This window comes from Rhodotorula paludigena, assembly GCF_050403205.1.
Source record: "Rhodotorula paludigena JCM10292 DNA, Rt_paludigena_JCM10292v1_ctg12, whole genome shotgun sequence".
NCBI lineage: Eukaryota > Fungi > Basidiomycota > Microbotryomycetes > Sporidiobolales > Sporidiobolaceae > Rhodotorula > Rhodotorula paludigena.
The window spans coordinates 67,756-85,760 of record NW_027481446.1 but is presented as its reverse complement, the minus strand read 5'-3'; the positions used below and the strand labels follow the sequence as shown (position 1 = coordinate 85,760).

Genomic DNA, 18,005 nt, shown 5'->3' with positions numbered 1-18,005 from the left:
GGACGGGGAGGAGGCGGTGTTCGGCACGAGCACTCCGCGAGAGGCGCATCTTCGGCACCTTCGTCTGCGCAATATGGCGACCGAAGCTGCTCCAGCTGCTGCTCCCGCAGACGAGCTGGCTCAGCTCGCGCTGAACGACGCTCAGAAGGACGCGGCTGCCCCCGCTGCGCCTGCTCCGAGCGGCGGAGCCGACGGAGACGACGGCGACGACGATGACGGCGACGACGACGCCGAGGGTGCTGCGACCGGTGCTGGTGCGTCCACTGCACCTTGCTGCACCGCTCAAGCTAACCCTCTCCTACCGCAGACAAGAAGAAGAGCGAGTCGACAATCGTCTCCCGCGCGGAGCGGCATGACTGAGGACATCACCGGGCTGACCTGCGCCCTGGTTGTCCGCAGAGAAGAAGAAGCCCAAGAAGAAGAAGAAGGCCACGGTCGTGCAGACCGAGCCTCCTACCGTCCCCGTCTCGCGCCTCTTCAAGGATGGCAACTACCCTGTCGGTGAGGAGTGCGAATACATCGGCAAGTGCGTCTGGTAGTCTTCTCTCGCTTTGAGCGTGTGCACTACTGACGCGCCAACCCTGCAGCAACTCGTGGCGGACAACGTCGGAGGAGATGCGGGCGAAGGACCGCGAGCACCTCTCGCTTCCGGACGACTCTGCGTTCAACTACAACGCGATCCGGCGCGCGGCCGAGGTGCACCGCCAAGTGCGCCAGTACGCGCGCGCCAACATCAAGCCGGGCATGTCGCTCACCGAGATTGCGACCATGATCGAGGACGGCACGCGTGCGCTCGTCGAGGAGAATGGCATGCAGTCTGGTATCGGCTTCCCGACGGGCGTCAACCGCAATCACTGCGCGGCGCACTACTCGCCCAATGCGGGCGACAAAGTTGGTCCGTCCGCTGTCTAGCGCTTTGTCTGGTCGTCAGCCTTCGCAAGACTGACTGATCTCGAGTCTGGGTTCTGCCGCTCGAACAGTCCTCCTCGCCGAAGACACGCTCAAAGTAGACTTTGGCGTGCACGTCAACGGCCGCATCGTCGACTCTGCCTTCACGCTCAACTTCGAGCCGACCTACGACAACCTCCTCGCGGCGGTGCAGGATGCGACGAACGCGGGCGTGCGGGTGCGCCCGTCTTCATCTCGCTTCACGGCATGCTTGGTCACTGACAGATCTGCGAACTGCAGGAAGCGGGCATCGACGTGCGGATGGGCGACATTGGGAGGACGATTCAGGAGGTCATGGAGAGCTACGAGGTCGAGGTCGGCGGAAAGACGCACCAGGGTGAGTGCAGCATCCGAGACGTGCTGTCAAGACAACGTTCAGGAGCACGCGCTGACGCCTCGCGCATGCGCTTGCTTTCTCGCCATCTCGCAGTCAAGTCGATCCGCAACCTTACGGGACACTCGATCCACCCCTACATCATCCACGGCGGCAAGTCGGTGCCGATTGTCGCACCACGGGAAGACGACGACGAGGCGGATGTCAAGATGGAGGAGGGTGAGTACTTTGCGATCGAGACGTTCGGCTCGACCGGAGAGGGCTACGTAGTCAATGCGGTATGTCCCCTCAACTTGTCTGCCTAGTCAGGTTGCTGACACGCGGTAACTCGCAGGACAACTGCTCGCACTACGCTCGCATACCGGATGCCAAGGCGCCTCTGCGGTGCGTCTGCCCTTCCTTCCGTCACAGCGAGGCCTCGACTGACGTATTGACCGCCTTCCACCAGGTTTGACTCGTCCAAGAAGCTGCTCGGCGTGCTCGACAAGCAGTTTGGTACGCTACCGTGGTGCAAGCGGTATCTTGACCGCTTGGGCGAGAAGAACTACACGCTGTCTGTGCGTCACAGAGCCCGCGCTCCCTCGGCCTCTGACTGGCATTGACAATTCGTACGACAGCTGCGAGAACTCGTCAACACGGGGATCGTACAGGACTACCCTCCGCTCGTTGACATCGCCGGGCCCGGTGCCCAGACTGCGCAGTTTGTGCGTTGTGCCTCCTGCCTTCTTCCCCTGCGAGTAGTTGTTGACCGCCATCGTGGGCACAGGAACACACCATTCTTCTCCGCCCGACTTGCAAGGAGGTCGTCAGTCGCGGTGATGACTATTGAGCGTTGTCTTTACCTCGCAACTCCCACCTGTAGCTCTCGATGGGCATCTCCTGTCGCTGGTCTTGGCAACGCGCATCTCGCATGGAACCTCTCTCAAGTGTTCTACTGAAGGTTGTCCACTTCGGCCGAGGAACCAGCCTCGGCTCGCCGCCTTTTCGCGCTGCGAACCTGAGCGAGCGCGCGAGCGAGACCTTCGAGTCCACTGTCCTCACGATTGCTGCTTCAGCCACCGCAAAGGATGTGAAGAAGCTCGGCAATACCGCGTGTGTAGGGGGGTGATGGTGCGAGGAGCTACACCCGGAACACGGCGAGAAGATGCGAGGAGTGGAACCGTGCACAACGTCTGATCGAGAAGGCAAGCCCATGCTGTGAGGTTTACAAACAGATGGAGGACTGCAATACAACCGTTGGAACGCAGCCATGCAAAAACCCTGGAAGCGGACCCCAATGAACCCAAGAAGACCGTGAATAAAGAGTGAAGGAGAGAAAGGACGACAACAGGTGGTAGAGCGGGGGAAGGCGACGGAAAGCTGATTACGTATTGTCGGACAGGACGGCGGGACTAGTGGCGATGTAAGAATCGGTCTGTGCGGCCTTTTGCGCAAGGGAAGAAGCGGATGGATCGGATGGTCCGGAGGCCTTGACGACCTCGCCGTCGTCGCCGGCACCAATCACGAGCTGGAGACGCGCGAGCTCCTCGGTGAGGATGCGGAGGGAATTGCCGCCCTTGAGCAGCCAGTCGTCGATAGTGCCCTTTGCCTTGACCCGGTCAACCTCGTTGCTCAGGCCAGTGAGGGCGATCTGAGTTTGTTCGGAAGCGAGATCAGCCGTGCGCATGCCATATTCGATGACGAGGGCAACGCACAATCTTGTGGCGCGGCCAGCCGCGTTCCTGCTCGATCTCGCGAATCTCGTGCGAAGCCGAGATGCCGTCCTTGTTTGGCATGCCGATGTCCATGACAGTCACATCGGGGCGGAAGTCGCCCTCGCGGAAGATGTCGACACCCTTCTGTCCGTCGACAGCCGAGCGGAACTCGTAGCCCTACGGGAGAGAACGCGTGTCAGTAGGAGGACAGCTTGATCTGAGCGAGTACAGGCACCGCACTTTTTGCTTGACCAGCGCGGCAAGCAGATTCCTCGCAATGTGGTTGTCCTCGCAGCCGAGTACGCGCAGCGGCCGCCGTGCATGCGTTGACGAGCTGCTTGAGGACCGCGATCCGGGTGCGCTCGTCATCGAAGTTGACATTGTCGACGCGGTGTCTGACCCAGCTGTGGGGCTGCCAACCCGAGAGGTGGGGCGGCTTTGTGCAGGAGTGGGCGGTTGAGGCGAGACCGTGCTGGAGGTGCAGCCGAGCGGCGGGCTGGTGATGCCATCGGGCTGTGCATGCTGGGCTGCACGAGTGTAGGCGCGAGTGACAAGGGAGATCTCCTCGGAGAGTGAGCGATTGAAAGGGGGTGCCGGCCCGCTGTTGACGAGGCTGAGAGGGAGGATCAGGTCGACGGTCGTGCCTGGGAAAAACGTGTCAGCAGCTGCAAGCATGCAGCGGGGGAAGACCAGTTAAAGAACGCACCTCGACCGCGAGCGCTAGTAACGTGGATCTGACCGCCGTACTGCGCGACCAGCAGGTTGACGATGGGCAGGCCGAGACCAGCCGAGGGCGTGAAAGCGTCGGCGCGGCGGAATGGAATGAAGAGCTGGCCGCTTTGTAGGAACGACTCGTCCATGCCGACGCCCGTGTCCTTTACCGAGATCTTAACGACTTGCTGGCCGTTGACGGTTTCGCCCGTCGGCTGAAGCGAGACGCGTACTTCGCCTTCATTCGTGTACGTATACGCGTTGGCGACGACGTTTGCGACCATACGGCGCAAGTCGCCGGCATTGGCACGCACGAGCCAGCCCTGGTCGCGAGCGGCAACGTCGAGGATGACGCGAACCGGCTTCGCGCGAACGCCACAATCGTCGTCCGCATCGAAGGCGACCTGGAGCGAGCGATTGAGCGCGCGCGTTGTCACGTCTTGCAGAAGCGCCGATAGATCGACGAGCTCCACTGTGCTGGTCGAAAACGCCGATACGGACAGATGATCACTAAGATCGTAAAAGTCGATCGCGTCCTGCAATGTCGAACGGAGCGAGTCCATGCAGACGTCGGCAACCTGCAGGTACTCGTCGAGATCGTGCGTCGCGCCGCGGATGAGCTCGAGCTGGCCTGCCAGACCGTGCAGCGGGAGGCGGAGTGCGTGCGAGATCGAGCTGACAAAGGCGAGACGCGCACGGTCGGATTCGGCGTCCTGGTCCTTGATAAGTGAGGACAGGCAAACATGCCCGACGTTTTCGAGGAAAGACTGATCACCGTCGATCAAGTCTTCAGGGCTGTCGTGAAGCGAGACGACGATGAGGAGAGCGAGAGAGCCGGAGTGGTCGAAGATTGGAACGAGATGCGAGGTCGGCGAATGAGATGGAAGGAGCTGCTGAAGGCAGGTGCCGCGTATCGAGATAGAAGGCGATGCACCCTGTCAACGCAGAACGGTCAGCTTTGAAGCGGTATTCAAATAGGGAAAGCGAGCGCACATCCTTGAGCCGCCGTATCAGCCGCTCAAAGTGCTCGATGTCCACCTTCGACAGCTTGGTAAGCCGTTGTATCGCCGCATTCGATACTCCCGAGTGTCCGAGCACGACAAGCGGATTCCCGCCCGAGTCGATGTCGTAGTTCAGTCCGTCGGCCGTTTGCGAGTGGAAGAACACGCGAGGACGCTTCGCCGAGCGATAGCTATCGTCACCTGTGTTATCGCTCTGCTTGGCTGGTAGGAACGCGCGGAGGTCGAGGATGGTCGCGGAAGTCGCGCTCGACAGCGCGCAGAGGCGCTCCGCAGCGAGACCGAACGCCGCCGTGTCATTGCGCGATGCTGCCGACGTCGTCCCTGCGCCGCCAAAGACGGCCTGCATGCTCGCAGAGACCTTGTCACTCGAGACGGAGGAGCCTCCGAGCGTGAGCTGGAGGAACGACGAGATGAAAGACGCCTGGTCGCGTGACTTGCGCTGCTGCTCCTTCTCGTGAGCAGACAGCAAATCGCGCTCGACTCGCTTGGCGAGAGTATGCAGAGCCGTCATCTGCGCGTTGGTGACTTCGGCGTGCGGCTCGCGGCTGATCGCACAGATGTTGCCGACAGGAACCATGCGTCGCGGCAGGTCGGCAGTGGCCGGTCCTGCAGGCAGGCTGACGCGGACAGAGGCGTAGAAGCGGAGCTGGCCGCCTTCGGGGCGGAAAAGCGGGTTGTGGCGCACACGCCAGTCCTCGGCGGCATCGAGGACAACGAATTGGTCGTCTTCGGCGGCAAGACCGTGCCTGCACATGCACCAAGATGCCTCGAGCGTCTCGAGCAGTTTAGCCCAATCCTTGTCGTCGTGAGGGCCTCGCGAGATGCCGGTGAGGAAGGTCAAGTCCTCGGTGACGGCGGTCGAGACGACGGTAACGTCGTCGGGGAAGAAGGCGCGGGCGAGGGCGCAGACATCTGAGACTGCGCTGACGGTTGCAGGATCTGTGACCAGCGACGATGAGTACGAGGGCTGTGCGGGGTTTCACGAGCTCGGTGCCAGACATCGACCGCGGCTAGCGCGTCTCCCATGACCGGAACGCGGAAGCAGGATCAACACACCATCGAGGGCGTACTTGCGCACGAGCTTGATGCGATCCTTCTCTGTGGGTGAAGGAGCGGGCGGGAGGAACCCATTGCGGGCAAAGTACTCGAGGACTGGGCGTGGAGCGAGTGAAAGGCGAGAGAGTGGGGGCAAGAGGTCAGCGCGGAGCACTGTACGAGAGCGAACGAGGGCGCAGCGCACTCTCTTCGGGCGTCTCTGGCCTGCCGAGGTAGTTGCGGGCGTACGACGGGTCGGCACTGAGGCGCTGCGGGTCGGGCTGCTGCTCGAGGATGCGCCGCACCGCCTCCGGGATGTCGTCAACGTCGCCCGACGCCTCGCCGCGCGAATTGCGCGCCCGCCAGCCCTTCCACTGCGAGATCTCGGACCAGCCAAAGTCGCGCCCGGCAATGCACACCGGCGGGAATGCCCCCGGCCCTGCAGCGTTGACGGCGACGGCGGGAGATGCGGGGTGCTGCATTCGCGTCAACGCGTGCGAGCGAGCCGAAGCAGCGGCGGGGCTAGGAGGAGGAAGGCAGCAGCAGTCCGCTGATCCAGACGCCTAGCTCGAGCGAACGGGGAGCGGGAAAGAGTCGAGGCGGGCACAGAACGGTAAGGCAAGGCCTCGACCACCCACAGCTGCCGACGAGGGCTCCGGTGCCTGGCGTCTTGATCGAGGTCTTTTGTAGCCCCGCATTTCAGTTGCTTCCCTCTCGGATGCACCGAACAGGATTGCGCGACAGGATTCGATGGCGCGGGCGATGGGGCTCGAGCCAGTCCATTACTCAGACCGTGTCCGACATCTCGACGTCCTCCGCCTCTGCTCGCCCTGCTACAGCACTTGCCGGGGACACACCAGCAGAGCCCGCCACCTCCGCCGCCACCGCGGCGGCAGCAGTGGGTCCGACCTCGTGGTGCTCCTCCTCGCCTTCCCGCTCCCCGCCCTCGGTGGCCAAGCCTTCGCTAGACCGCCTGTCCTGCTCCTGCCCCTCTTGCTGCAGCTGCACCTCCGCCTCGCGCTGCCGTCGCCGCTCCGGGAAGACGTGGTCGTCGACCCACTGGGCGAACCGCTCGCGCCGCCGGTTTGCGAGTGTCTCGCGCTCCTCGGCGAGGGACGCTGCGGCTCCTCCTACTTCGTCGTCGTCCTTGGCCGAGTCGCGACGTCGCACGCGGTGCAGGTAGTCCCTGCGCGCGGCGGAACGGGCAGAGTCGAAGGTCAGCGGATTTCGACGGTCAGAGGCAAAAGACTCGACGCACTCGGTGCCAGCAACGAAGAAGAGTTGGTAGCCGTCCTCTGAAACCTTGGCCTCCAAGCCCGTCGAGAGCTTAAAGTCCTGCGGGTCCTCAGCAGCCGAGAGCATGCGGTTTCTGCGGAGCGAACAGGTGAGCCTCTGGTGCGAAGAAAGACAGGACACTCGGCCGTACCGCTTGAGCAATGGTGCCTTCACCTGCGCGCCGATGCCCTCGCTCGGCGACGTGAGCATGAAGGAGGCAAGCCAGCTCTGGTGTAGCTCGGCCTCGGACGCATGCGCGTCGTCGAGCGTCAAGTCCTCTTTGCCGAGCAGCTGGATCGTGAGCGCTTGCGCGTGGGGGAACTGAGTAAGAGTGGCAGATCAGCAACTGGCTACCCGAAGCGGACGAAAGAAACGGCAGACGCACCCACTCCATGCGGTACAGGTTGTCGTCCTGTCCGAGGACCGACTCGACTTCCATCCGATACGCAATCTGCTGCCGTGGCGTTGTTGTCGCTCGTGCGCGATCCTTCTCGAGAAGCGCGACAACGTCTTGGCACCGCCCGTCCGAGTTGACCGTGTGAATCTGCTCGCTCGAAGATTGGTCAATCTCGCGCACGAGGGGAGGAGTAGCGCGAGAAGCACGACTCACGTGCTTGATGACGGTCGAGACGAGCTTGTCGATCGTGAAGAGCGGGTACGACCGAATCCCAGCCATGTACCGCAACTGTTCCTCGAACGTCTGCTGGTCAATGTCGCCGTCGAAGAGCTTCTCGGCGAGCTCGAGCATGTGCTCGTAGTAGTGCTCGGCAGGGCTGTCGCCCGTGTCGACCGTCGGAACCGGCTGCGAAAGGCCGAGATCGACACCGAGGGGGTTGAGGCGGCGAGATTGGCTTTCTGTGGCGGCGAGATCGGCAGCGAGCTGCTTGAAGGCAAGGAGGCGGTGGTAGATTTGCTGCACATCGAATAGCGTCAGAGGTGTCCACAATGGGAAGGCAGAGGGGAGAGTGACGGACGTGGAAGACGCGAACGAGGCAGTAGAAGGTCGAGTTGGCGAAGAAGCTGAAGCGCCTAGGCTCGAGTACCTCGTCCGCACTGGGCGGGTCGACCGCCAAGCCGTCCTCCTTCGTCTCGGTAAGCGTGATCCACGTCGCGTCCATGAGCCGCCCGAGCTCGTCGTCCTCAGACGGCGACCCGGCGCGCGAGCCCGCCTTGCCGTTGACCCCTGCCGCTGCTCCCCCGTTGCCGCCCCGGCCCGCGGTCGCCGCAGCATGCATCAACAAGCGCTTGCGCAGGTCAGCCGCGCCGCCCCGCTTGCCCACTCCGCCCTTCCTCGCGCCGGGCGACCCGCCGTTCTCGCTCGTGTCGGCACCGCTTTCACCGCCCGCCGCGGACTCTGCGTCGGTTGCCTCGGCCTCCGTCTCGGCGTCGTCCTCTTCGGCATCAAGATCGTCGTGTTGCGACTGGCCGAGAGCAGCCTCCATCTCGATGTGCGGGACGCCCCAGAGAAGGGGGACGAAGAGGCGGAGGAACGCCTCGACGCGTGCGCGCTCCGGAATCGAGTAGCCCGACTGGTCCCGGTCGAGATACGAAAAGGTGAGCTTGAGCACGTCGAAGAGGACGGTGCGGTCCTCCATGTGCATCTCGAACTGGTGCAGCGGGCGCAGGGGCTTGGGCAGCGACGTCGAGATGGCGTCGGTTGGATAGGTGACGCTGGCAATGGGCTGCGAAGGGTGTGTGGCGAGTCGGTGGCCCGGGATGTCGTAGCGCTTCTGCTGCTTGTCGCGCCGAAGCGTCTCGATCTCGTTCGTCAACGACTTGGACGTCGTCGTCATCTTCTTGTCGAGCGCCTTGAACGGAATGCCCTGGTGGTCCAGCGCCCTGTAGAAGTTCTTGGCGTCCTGCGAGAAGAGCGAAAGGTCAGCTTCAAGCTTGGCGCAAGACGGAAAGACCGCAACGCACCACCTCGCGCCAGACCTTGTTCCACTCGCGCTCGGCGCGCTTCCACTCCTCGTCCTTCTGCTTGAGGCGCGCGAGGACGATCGGGACGGCGACGGCGGGGTTGTCGATGAGGGCCTCGATGATTTCCCACCCGTGGTCCTTGCCGTAGATCTTGCGCAGGATCCGCTCGTACACGCTGGGAGCCGTTCCGCCGAGCCCGAGACTGCCGTCATCGCCGCCGAGCTTGAACGCCGCGCGCTCGTCGCTCGACATGAGCGCGAGGCGCGCCGCTATGGGCTCGAAATGGGCAATCGTGCGCGCCATCGACTCGAGATGGTACGAGTACCAGTGGCGCTCCTGCTCCGAATTGTACAGCGCCTCTTCGTACGGGTTCTTGCGGTGCGCGCCAGATCCTTCGGACGCCCAAGTCGCAAAAGCGACCCACTCGTCGTTGAGGACGGACCACTCAAGCGGGCCACGGCCAGAGCAGGCGAGATCGATTTCCTGTGCGGGTCAAGCAGAGGCGTAAGCGACGGTCTGATGGAATGGACGGGAAGGGACGTACCGAGTCGGGCAGCTTGCGGTAGCTCGGGCCGAAGCTCTTGAGGAGGTGCAGCTCGACACGCGGACGCTCGAGTACAGGCTCGTTGTCGATGATCCAGTCTTCGCCGTCCACGCGGCCGTCCTTGACGGGGTCCCAGCCGACGAGCTCCTTGAATTGGGCGACGAGGTTGTCGTCGTTGCCGATGAAGAGGAGGCTCTTCGAGAGGAGCGTCTTGAGGTCGATGATTTCTTGCGTGAAGAGGTTGAGCAGCTTGAGGAACTCGGTGTACGCGTCGCGGTCGTCGATGTGCTTCTTGACGCGGTCGAAGAAGCCGAACTCCTCGGGCTGCACCAGCGGCGGGTTGCGATGCTGCGCGAGGTAGGCGTCGTACGCCGACTGCATGCGCGGCGCGCCGGGGAAGCCGGGAGGCGGAGCGCCATACGGATGCGCGTGGTGCAACTGCGCAGGCGGCGGCGGCGCGCCGTAAGGCGAGACGGGTGCAGCTTCGGCAACCGCAGCGGCGGCGGCGGCTTGCTGTTGCTGCTGAGCCGCAGCTGCCGCCGCCTGTTTCGCCTGCTGCTGCGCGATGGGTCCTCCGATCGGTGGCGATTCGGCGCCCTGCATGTGCGCCATCTTGGCCCGCTTCGCCTTGGCCTTTTCGCTCGTGCCCGGCGCCGCACGCTTCTTCTTTTCCTGCGGCGGCGGGACCGTGGCTGCACCGACGCCCTTGCCCGGCATCGCGCCGACGGGGCCTTTACCTGCGACGGGCTTCTTCGCGGCGGCGGCGGAAGCAGCGGCGCCGGCTTGCGCGTTCGGGTCCTGCCCAGTCGTGTCGGGCAGGAACGCCTTGAACTCGTCGAGAAGATCTGGTGCGTCCTTGAACAGCGCCGTAACCTGAGTGTAGACCTGCGGGAAAAGGGGTGGTCAGTCCCGCCCGAAGCGGCAAATCAGCAAAGGAAAGACGCACCTCCTGAATCGGGCGCTGGTCCTTCTGGTACGTCTGCAGAATCTCGAGGAACGTCTTGTACGTCTCGGGCTCCTTGGCGAAGCGGTTCTTGATCTTGTTGACATAGTTGATCGCGTGGTTGAACTCCATGACCTGCGGCTGTGCCGGCGGCTGCCCCGGTGCGCCCGCCGCGGCAGCAGGAGCGGCACCAGCGGCGGCAGGCTGCTGCTGCTGTTGTTGCTGCTGTTGAGCCTGCGCCGGTTGAGGCGCGTGCGCGCCATGCTGGGCTTCTCCGGCGCCGACCACCGGCTTGACATCCTGGTGCTGCGGCTGCTGCTGTGCGCCCTGCCCGTAAGCCGGATGGACGGGCGCCTTCTGCGTCGCACCCGCCTGCGGCGTCGCGCTCGACCGCGCCGACTGCTGCGGTTGCGGCTGCGGCTGCTGAGCGCCGTAGGCCGATGCGCCCGCACCCCCCGCCGCCTTGGCCCGCTGCTGCTGCTGCGCCCAGCTCTCACCGCCTGCTGAGCGGTTCCCGCCGAACGGAGGAATCGGAGCAGGAGGCGAGATCGGGCGAGGAGGCTGCGTCGCGCGGACGTGTGGTAGCGGCGGGAGGCGGTTCTGCGGCAGAGCGGCTGCACCGGTCGCGGGTGCCGCGGCTCCAGCCGGCTTCGCGGCTGCGCTGGCAGGCGTCGAGGCGGCAGGGGGAGCCGCAGATGCCGCGGCGCTCGGTGCGGAGAGCGGCGTCGAGCTCGAGACGTTCTGCGTGCGCGTCGTGATGCCCATAGGCGTGGTGACGGTGATCGTGTTGGTGTTGCCCGCCGCTCCGCCAGCACCGCCTGCACCCGCAGACGGCGCGACATGGCATTCGATGCGATAGCCAGGCGGGAGGAAGGTGTTGAAGCCCTGAATGAGCGAGGGGTGGTCGCGGAAGAGGGACGAGACGCGGTCGATGACACCGGGCGTATCGATGCTGCGAAAGAGGCAAGGGTCAGACCAGCGTTCTCTGGCAACTAGGTAGGAGCCAAGCGCACTTCTGGGTCTTGAAGTCCTTCATGATGCTGTGATCGAGCGATAGCGCGAGGGGGTCAGCTCGAGATGCGGATCCGCGAGGAAGGGGTGGGTGCGCACGTCAGGAATTGGTCGTAGACTATGTTAGCCGCACAATGCGTCTGGTCAGCGTTCTGTGCATCCCGATGGCGTAGTGGGCGAGATCGGCGCCGCGGGGTAGCGACGACGAGCAAGTGGAAGGCGGGCGCACCCTCGTACTCTGTCGCGAACTGCTGCTTGACGCGGTCGAGGTAGTGGAGAGCATCTGCACGTCCCTGGACTTGTCAGCGCGGCTCCGAGCGGAATGCAGAGCGAGCGAGCGCACCGCGGACGTTGAGCGGGCGGAACGAGGCTTGCTGCTGCTGCTGAGCGCTCTGCTGCGCGGGCGCGGGTTGGGCGGGAGCGGCCGGGGACTGGGACGCAGGCTGGCCTCGTGGCTGCGCTCCCGCGTACGCTCCCGCCTGCGCGGGTGGTCGCGACAGGGCGGGACTGGCGGATCCCGACCCGGACGATGCACCGGGCGGGTGCGACGGCTGCGCCATCGTGTCAATCGAGCTCTGGAGCACTTGCTAGCGCTGCTTTCGCTCCTCGGCGCGCGAGAGCGTGCGAGCGGTGCAAGGACGAGGAAGCGTCGCTCAGTCGGAGCCCGGGTCACCGCCGGCTCGTCACAGCAACCTCTGCCAGGGAGTGCAGCGCACTTGGAGCGTGCAAGACTCGGATACAAGTCTCAGGACGCTTGTTCGAGCTCGATCGGGCGATGGGCAAATCCAGGCCAGAGCCGAAACCTCAAGCACCTCCTCCGCCGCCGCCGGCCAGCAAGCCACAGGGGCGCAGAAAGGTTGGGGTGGGCATCGTCAAGTCGGGAAACGCTGGATCTGCCAAGCCGGCGCCGCAGCTCGCGCCTGGCGAGACCCCACCGCCGCCTCCTCTCTTCCGTACGTCCTGCGACTTTCGTCTGCGAGTCCTCCGCGCTCACCTGTAGCCTTTCCCGGCCCTTTTCTGCTCTCCAGCTATCGGCTACAAGACGCCGCTGTCTCTCCTGACGGAACGGTGCCAGAAGTCGGGATGGGACCGTCCCTCAGTCGACCCTAAGAAGGGTACCGCGCCCAATTCCTGGACGGCAAGCGTCACTCTGAAGCGCAAGAACCCCAAGTCGAACGAGCACGAGACTGTCTACATGCGTCCGCCACCTCGTGCGTCCTCTGGCCTGATTCCGCGCAGTCGAGGACTCGAGAACAAAGTGCTGATTCCTCGCCCTTTCCCGCAGCTCCTTCCGAGATCGCAGTCGAGAAGCCGAGTGCTATGGAGGCCAAGTGCGTCTTCACGTCTACGCGCTGTGCTTACTGGCGCCAGGGGATCATGTCTACTCACCCGCTTCGTCGCTTCACCCTAGACACTGGGCTGCCGTCTACGCGCTTTTCCGCTTCTCGAACAACCTGCGCCTGAACTTGCAGCTTCCACCATCGACGCGCGGTGCGTGACGAGTCGTTCGATGTCTCGCAGGACACCCAACACGCCGGCCTTCTTAACTGATCCCTCGACTCGCTCAGACTATTGGGCTGCACTCGAAAAGGAGAAGGCCGCCTCGCCGCCCAACAAGCAATGGCTGTGGTCGACAACACCATTCGAGACTGCCGCTGCTGCTCCACCGCCTCCTACCCAAACAGCCGCATCCGCGCCAGCCGCCCGGAGTGGATCCGGTCCTTCATCCTCCACGCCCGGCACCTCGACCCGCCCGGGCAAGCCCGTCAGCTCGATTGCAGCTGTCAATGGCAAGCCGGCTGCACCGGCGCCGCTGCCTCGCTCTTGGGCTGAAGCGCCTGAAGTGCGCATGCCGACCGTCCTTCGCGACCTCGTCGAGCGCACCATCCGCGACTCCCTCCCCGACCTCTCTTCTCTTGAAGCCGATGGTGCGGAGTACACCAACGACCACGACGCCGATTCGTCTGCGCCCGGTAGCGGCGCGAGCACGCCCGTGCCAAAATCAGCGGACGAGGCCCACCTCGAGCGCGAGTTCGTCTCGCTCGGGTTCCGCAAGGGTCACGTTTCGCGGGCGCTGGCGCACGCGCGCTCTTCCGTCGCGCCCGGCGCTGGGCTCGCCGCTCTGCGACACGACGTCCTGTCGCACCTGCACCTCATCGTCCCCGAGTCGGACCTGCCTGCCTCGTTTCGCGAGTCGCGCCCGGCAGACGCCACCATCCGGAACGCGACGGCGAGGGACGCCGAGGAGCTCGGCAGGGTGTGGCGCGCAGAGAGGGTTGCGCGGGAGGTCGGCGTCCCGGTCGAGTGGGTCAGGCGCGAGATGGACCAGGCGAAGGACGAGGCGGGCGAGGGCGTGTCTGACGAGGCACTCGAGGGTCGCGTCATCGATGTGCTAGTGCGCAGGTTGATCGACGTGCCGGACGAGGTGGACGACGACGAGCGCGACAAGCTCAGTGAGGACTCGCTGCGAGCGTGGTGGGCGGTGGCGGACCCGTCAAACCTGAGCGATGAGGAGAAGGACGAGCTGCGCCAGCGGCGCGATGACGAGCTCATGGGCCTCGAGGGCTTGTTCGGCTCGCGCTTCAAGCGCACGAAGGACGGTATCGAGGTGGCCATCCCACGCAAGGGCGACGCCGTCTCGCTGCGCGTGCTCTTCCACCCGGCATCACTTTACCCTACACCTTACTCGCCTACCATGCCTGTCACAGTGCCTACGTTTTACATCTCTTCGCCGACACTTCCGCCATACATCCGCCTGCACCTCCTCTACCTCCTCGCCTCGCAATTTCTGCCTTCGACAGCTCGCGACGGTGCCGCCTGGCTCGACCTCGCTGAGGGTGGCTACGGCGGTATCGTTGCCGAGATGATCACCTTCCTCGAGGAGCACGTCGGCGCGACCATCGACAATCCGCCCGACGCGCGCGAAGTCATGGATCGCCTCGTCCCGCCTCTGGAGCGCCCCGTTGCCGTGCTCGCATCGGAAACGAGCAGGCGCATTACGAAGATGCAGGGGCAGGACGGGCGCAAGGGTCGCAGAGGCAGGAGTCTGCGCGCGACACCAGAGCAGCAGGCGGCGCTCAAGACAGCGTATGAGCAGCTCACCCAGTCTGCCGGGTACCAGAAGATGCTCGAGCAGCGCAAGCGCTTGCCGGCGTGGGGCATGCGTGAGCGCATCGTGGACCTCATCCGCTCGTCCCGCGTCGTCATTGTGTGTGGCGAGACGGGATCAGGCAAGACGACGCAAGGTCGGTACCTCAGTTCTCCTTCTCTCAATATGCATATTGACCCTTTGTGCTTGTGCAGTACCTGCATTCGTGCTCGGGGACGCCATCATGCGCGGCGAGGGCGCGTCGACATCAATCGTGGTGACACAGCCCCGACGAGTCTCTGCTATTGGCGTCGCTTCTCGCGTCGCCGCCGAGCGATGCGAGGACCTTTCGCCATCGAGCTCACCGCCGACGAACAACCTCGTCGGCTACGCCATCCGCGGCGAGAGACGTGCTAGTGCCGGCTGTCGCGCCCTCTTCTGTACGACGGGAGTTGTGCTCGCTCGCCTGGGCAGGGGAGGCGACCCTGACCTTGAGGGGGTCTCACACATCTTCATCGACGAGGTGTGTTCTGTCACAGGAATGAATCAAGACAGAGCTGACGCTAGCGTACACAGGTGCACGAGCGCAGCGTCGACTCGGACTTTCTGCTTCTCGAGTTGCGGGACATTCTGCGACGCAACCCGAACATCAAGATCGTACTCGTGCGTCTCGCCTCTGCTCGACAGCGTGCTTGTCTGACCCTCCCATCGCAGATGTCCGCCACGATCAATCAGCAGCAGTTCTCCGACTACTTCGGCGGCGCGCCCTGCATCGAGATTCCTGGGTGCGCCTCGCTATTTGCCCGGCTTCGGTACATCATGACTCATCTCGTGTACTGCAGCTTCACGCACCCGGTCCAGGATTTCTACCTCGAGTCCTACCTTCCCTCTCTCATCGCCTCGAAAGCATACCGCCCTTCCGGCAAGCCCGCGCGCAAAGCCACGCAGGCGCAGCTCGACCGCATGCGCGCCAGCTACATCGAACGTGGCGTGGCCGAGAGCGACGTGCGGTCTTTGCAGGCGCTCGAGCTAGCAACACGTGCGGAGAAGATCGACTTTGGTCTCGTCGGCGCAACGGTCGCGCACTGCCTGGACCAGTCCCGCGAAGCTGGTGGGGACATCCTCGTCTTCATGACTGGTGTGCTCGAGATCAAGCAGTCAATCGAGGCTATCCGTGCCGCCGTCTCCGCCTCGCAGCTCTCGTCGCTCCTCGTCCTCCCGCTGCACGCCAACCTCACCTCGCAGGAGCAGACCTCTGTCTTCCGCCCGACGCCCCGCGGAATGCGCAAGATTGTCGTCGCGACGAACGTTGCCGAAACGTCCATCACGATTGACGGCATCATCTACGTCGTCGACTGCGGGCGTGTCAAGGAGAACCAGTTCGATCCCGAGACGGGTATCACGCGACTCGTCGAGGGGTGGACCTCGCGCGCCGGCTGCAGGCAGCGTCGTGGTCGCGCAGGTCGTACCCGACCCGGCCAGTGTTTCAAGCTCTTCACGCACTACACCGAGGACAACACGATGTCGCCGCAGCCGACGCCCGAGATCCAGCGCACGCCGCTCGAGGCACTCTTGCTCCAGATCAAGTCGACGAGGCCGACTGCCGACGTCCGCGAGTATCTCGGCAAGGCGCTCGACCCGCCCGACGTCAAGGCTATCGAGACCGCCTGGGCGACGCTCAAGATGCTCGGCGCCGTCCGCGAAGAGGGCCCTGCTGGCTTCGTTGTCAAGGGCGAGGGCCTGAGCGCCAGATTGACGCCGCTCGGAATGCATCTGGCCATGATTCCGGTCGACGTCCGTCTTGCCAAGGTGAGCGGATTCGCGTCTTCCCCCTCGAAACCGCACTGACGCCTTGGGTTTGTTTGCAGATGCTGGTGCTCGCGGCCATTTTCCGCTGCCTCGACCCGGTGCGTCCACTTGCCTTCGGTCATGCGTTTGGCGTACTGACCCTTGTCGCACCAGATCCTCACCATCGTCGCCCTCCTCTCGAGCAAGCCGTTCTTCCTCAACCCGATGGAGCGCCGAGACGAAGCAAAGAAGTGCGCTCGACTCTCTTGCTTCGTTCTCCGGACGAAAAGCTGACGGGCGGAAGCCAAACAGGGCACGCGCCGGGTTCTACACGGGCAAGTCGGACCTTCTCAGCGATGCAAAGGCCTTCGAGGCATGCATCGAGGCACGCAACAACGGCAATGGTGCACTGCGCAGTTTTGCCGACGAGGTGAGCTCACCTTTTGCGGATTTGCTCCAAAGGCGCGACGGCAGCTCATGCCAGCGGGATCCTCGCAGAACTTCATCTCGCCTTCGACATTCCGCGACGTCCTCTCGCTCCGTACCGACTACCTCTCGGCGCTCTCCTCGGTCGGCTTCCTTCCGCTGCGCGCCAAGGCGCACGACCCGGCCTTCAACGAGAACAGCCAGAACGAGAGCCTGCTCAAGGCCATCGTGTTTGCCGGCACGGCCCGCCTCGTGCGCGTCAAGCTGCCCGCGGCCGTGTTCGACAAGGGCATCTCGGGCGCCATCGAGCGGGAGCGCGAGAGCCGCGAGGTCAAATACTTTGAGCCCGAGGGTGCGCCGTCTGTCCGTTTCCTCCACTTTGTGGTGCTGAAACGGTACTTTACAGGCCGTGTCTTCCTGCATCCGACTTCGCTCTTGTTTGAAGAGACCAAATTCGTCTCGCCCTTTGTGACGTACGCCAACAAGCAGGTCACAACGAAGCAGTTCCTGCGCGATGCGACCGAGGTAGGCAGCGTCCCGTCTCGGCCGTCTTCACTCTTTCGCTAACGCACTTGGCGCGACAGGTCCCGCTGTACGCCCTGCTGCTCTTCTCGTCCGGGCGAGTCTCGATGGAGCTCGACCGGGGCGTGACGGTGCACCTCGGCGCGCGGCAAGAGCACGCGGTGCACCTGCGCGCGTGGCCGCGCATCGGCGTCCTCGTCAACGGGCTGCGCAAGATCTTTGACCAGGAGCTCGAGGGCGCACTCGAGGAGCCTGGGTTCGGCGGTGCGTTCGCGGATCCGCAAGTCTGCTCGCTCAATGCAGCTTGCTTACACTTTCGTTGCGACGCAGGACCGGTGACGCCGGCGGTCAACGCCATGCTCGAGCTGCTCTCGCGCGACGGGGGGCTACGGTAGACGGTGCGCATGCAAATCGCATGATCGCGTGCGCATTCAAGTCGCAGGAATCGCAGGTAGGCACTGTCTTTACGGCTCGGTTGTGTTCGGTTCTGTCCAAACCAACTCCTTGAGACCACCAGAGCAATGTCGTGCGGCCTGCGTTACTCAGGAAGCTGCGAGTAGCATTGCCGCGCACAAGTGGAGGTGCCGAGAAGCGAAGAAAAAGTGTAGCTCTCTTGCGGCAGCAGCCTGCGGCTCGCCACGTGGATGATGGCTCGTACTCGACGTTGCAGACAACAGGCCCGAGGCAAACAGTTCGCAAGCGAAGAGTCGGGAGAGCGGGCGCGAGGGGAGCACGGCCGGGACG

At 64.0% G+C, this 18,005-nt stretch overlaps 4 protein-coding genes across 4 annotated transcripts; 2 read left to right on the top strand and 2 right to left on the bottom strand.

Moving 5' to 3' along the window:
- Nucleotides 1-73: 73 nt before the first annotated feature.
- Nucleotides 74-2,111, top strand: MAP2 (methionine aminopeptidase; the record flags this gene model as incomplete). The annotated part of the gene is made up of 10 exons (XM_076647928.1): nt 74-254; nt 400-526; nt 588-895; nt 981-1,126; nt 1,189-1,285; nt 1,379-1,560; nt 1,617-1,666; nt 1,731-1,839; nt 1,900-1,986; nt 2,049-2,111. The coding sequence occupies 10 exons, from the start codon at nt 74-76 to the stop codon at nt 2,109-2,111; spliced, it is 1,350 nt and encodes a 449-aa protein (XP_076506437.1).
- A 534-nt stretch (nt 2,112-2,645) lies between these two features.
- JCM10292_001070 (uncharacterized protein) lies at nt 2,646-6,226 on the bottom strand (the record flags this gene model as incomplete). The annotated part of the gene is made up of 7 exons (XM_076647927.1): nt 2,646-2,912; nt 2,977-3,153; nt 3,217-3,620; nt 3,683-4,622; nt 4,681-5,648; nt 5,766-5,861; nt 5,950-6,226. 7 exons carry the CDS (start codon nt 6,224-6,226, stop codon nt 2,646-2,648), a joined length of 3,129 nt encoding a protein of 1,042 aa, XP_076506436.1.
- A 304-nt stretch (nt 6,227-6,530) lies between these two features.
- Nucleotides 6,531-11,997, bottom strand: JCM10292_001069 (uncharacterized protein; the record flags this gene model as incomplete). Its single annotated transcript, XM_076647926.1, has 13 exons — nt 6,531-6,930; nt 7,003-7,113; nt 7,171-7,340; nt 7,405-7,563; nt 7,630-7,932; nt 7,994-8,878; nt 8,940-9,422; nt 9,484-10,368; nt 10,430-11,378; nt 11,440-11,466; nt 11,537-11,555; nt 11,667-11,720; nt 11,781-11,997. 13 exons carry the CDS (start codon nt 11,995-11,997, stop codon nt 6,531-6,533), a joined length of 4,662 nt encoding a protein of 1,553 aa, XP_076506435.1.
- A 215-nt stretch (nt 11,998-12,212) lies between these two features.
- JCM10292_001068 (uncharacterized protein) lies at nt 12,213-17,656 on the top strand (the record flags this gene model as incomplete). Its single annotated transcript, XM_076647925.1, has 16 exons — nt 12,213-12,390; nt 12,466-12,648; nt 12,723-12,768; nt 12,849-12,928; nt 13,006-14,682; nt 14,741-15,048; nt 15,102-15,188; nt 15,240-15,310; nt 15,368-16,334; nt 16,394-16,432; nt 16,488-16,564; nt 16,626-16,743; nt 16,812-17,091; nt 17,146-17,264; nt 17,324-17,525; nt 17,592-17,656. 16 exons carry the CDS (start codon nt 12,213-12,215, stop codon nt 17,654-17,656), a joined length of 4,497 nt encoding a protein of 1,498 aa, XP_076506434.1.
- Between the last annotated feature and the right edge of the window lie 349 nt (nt 17,657-18,005).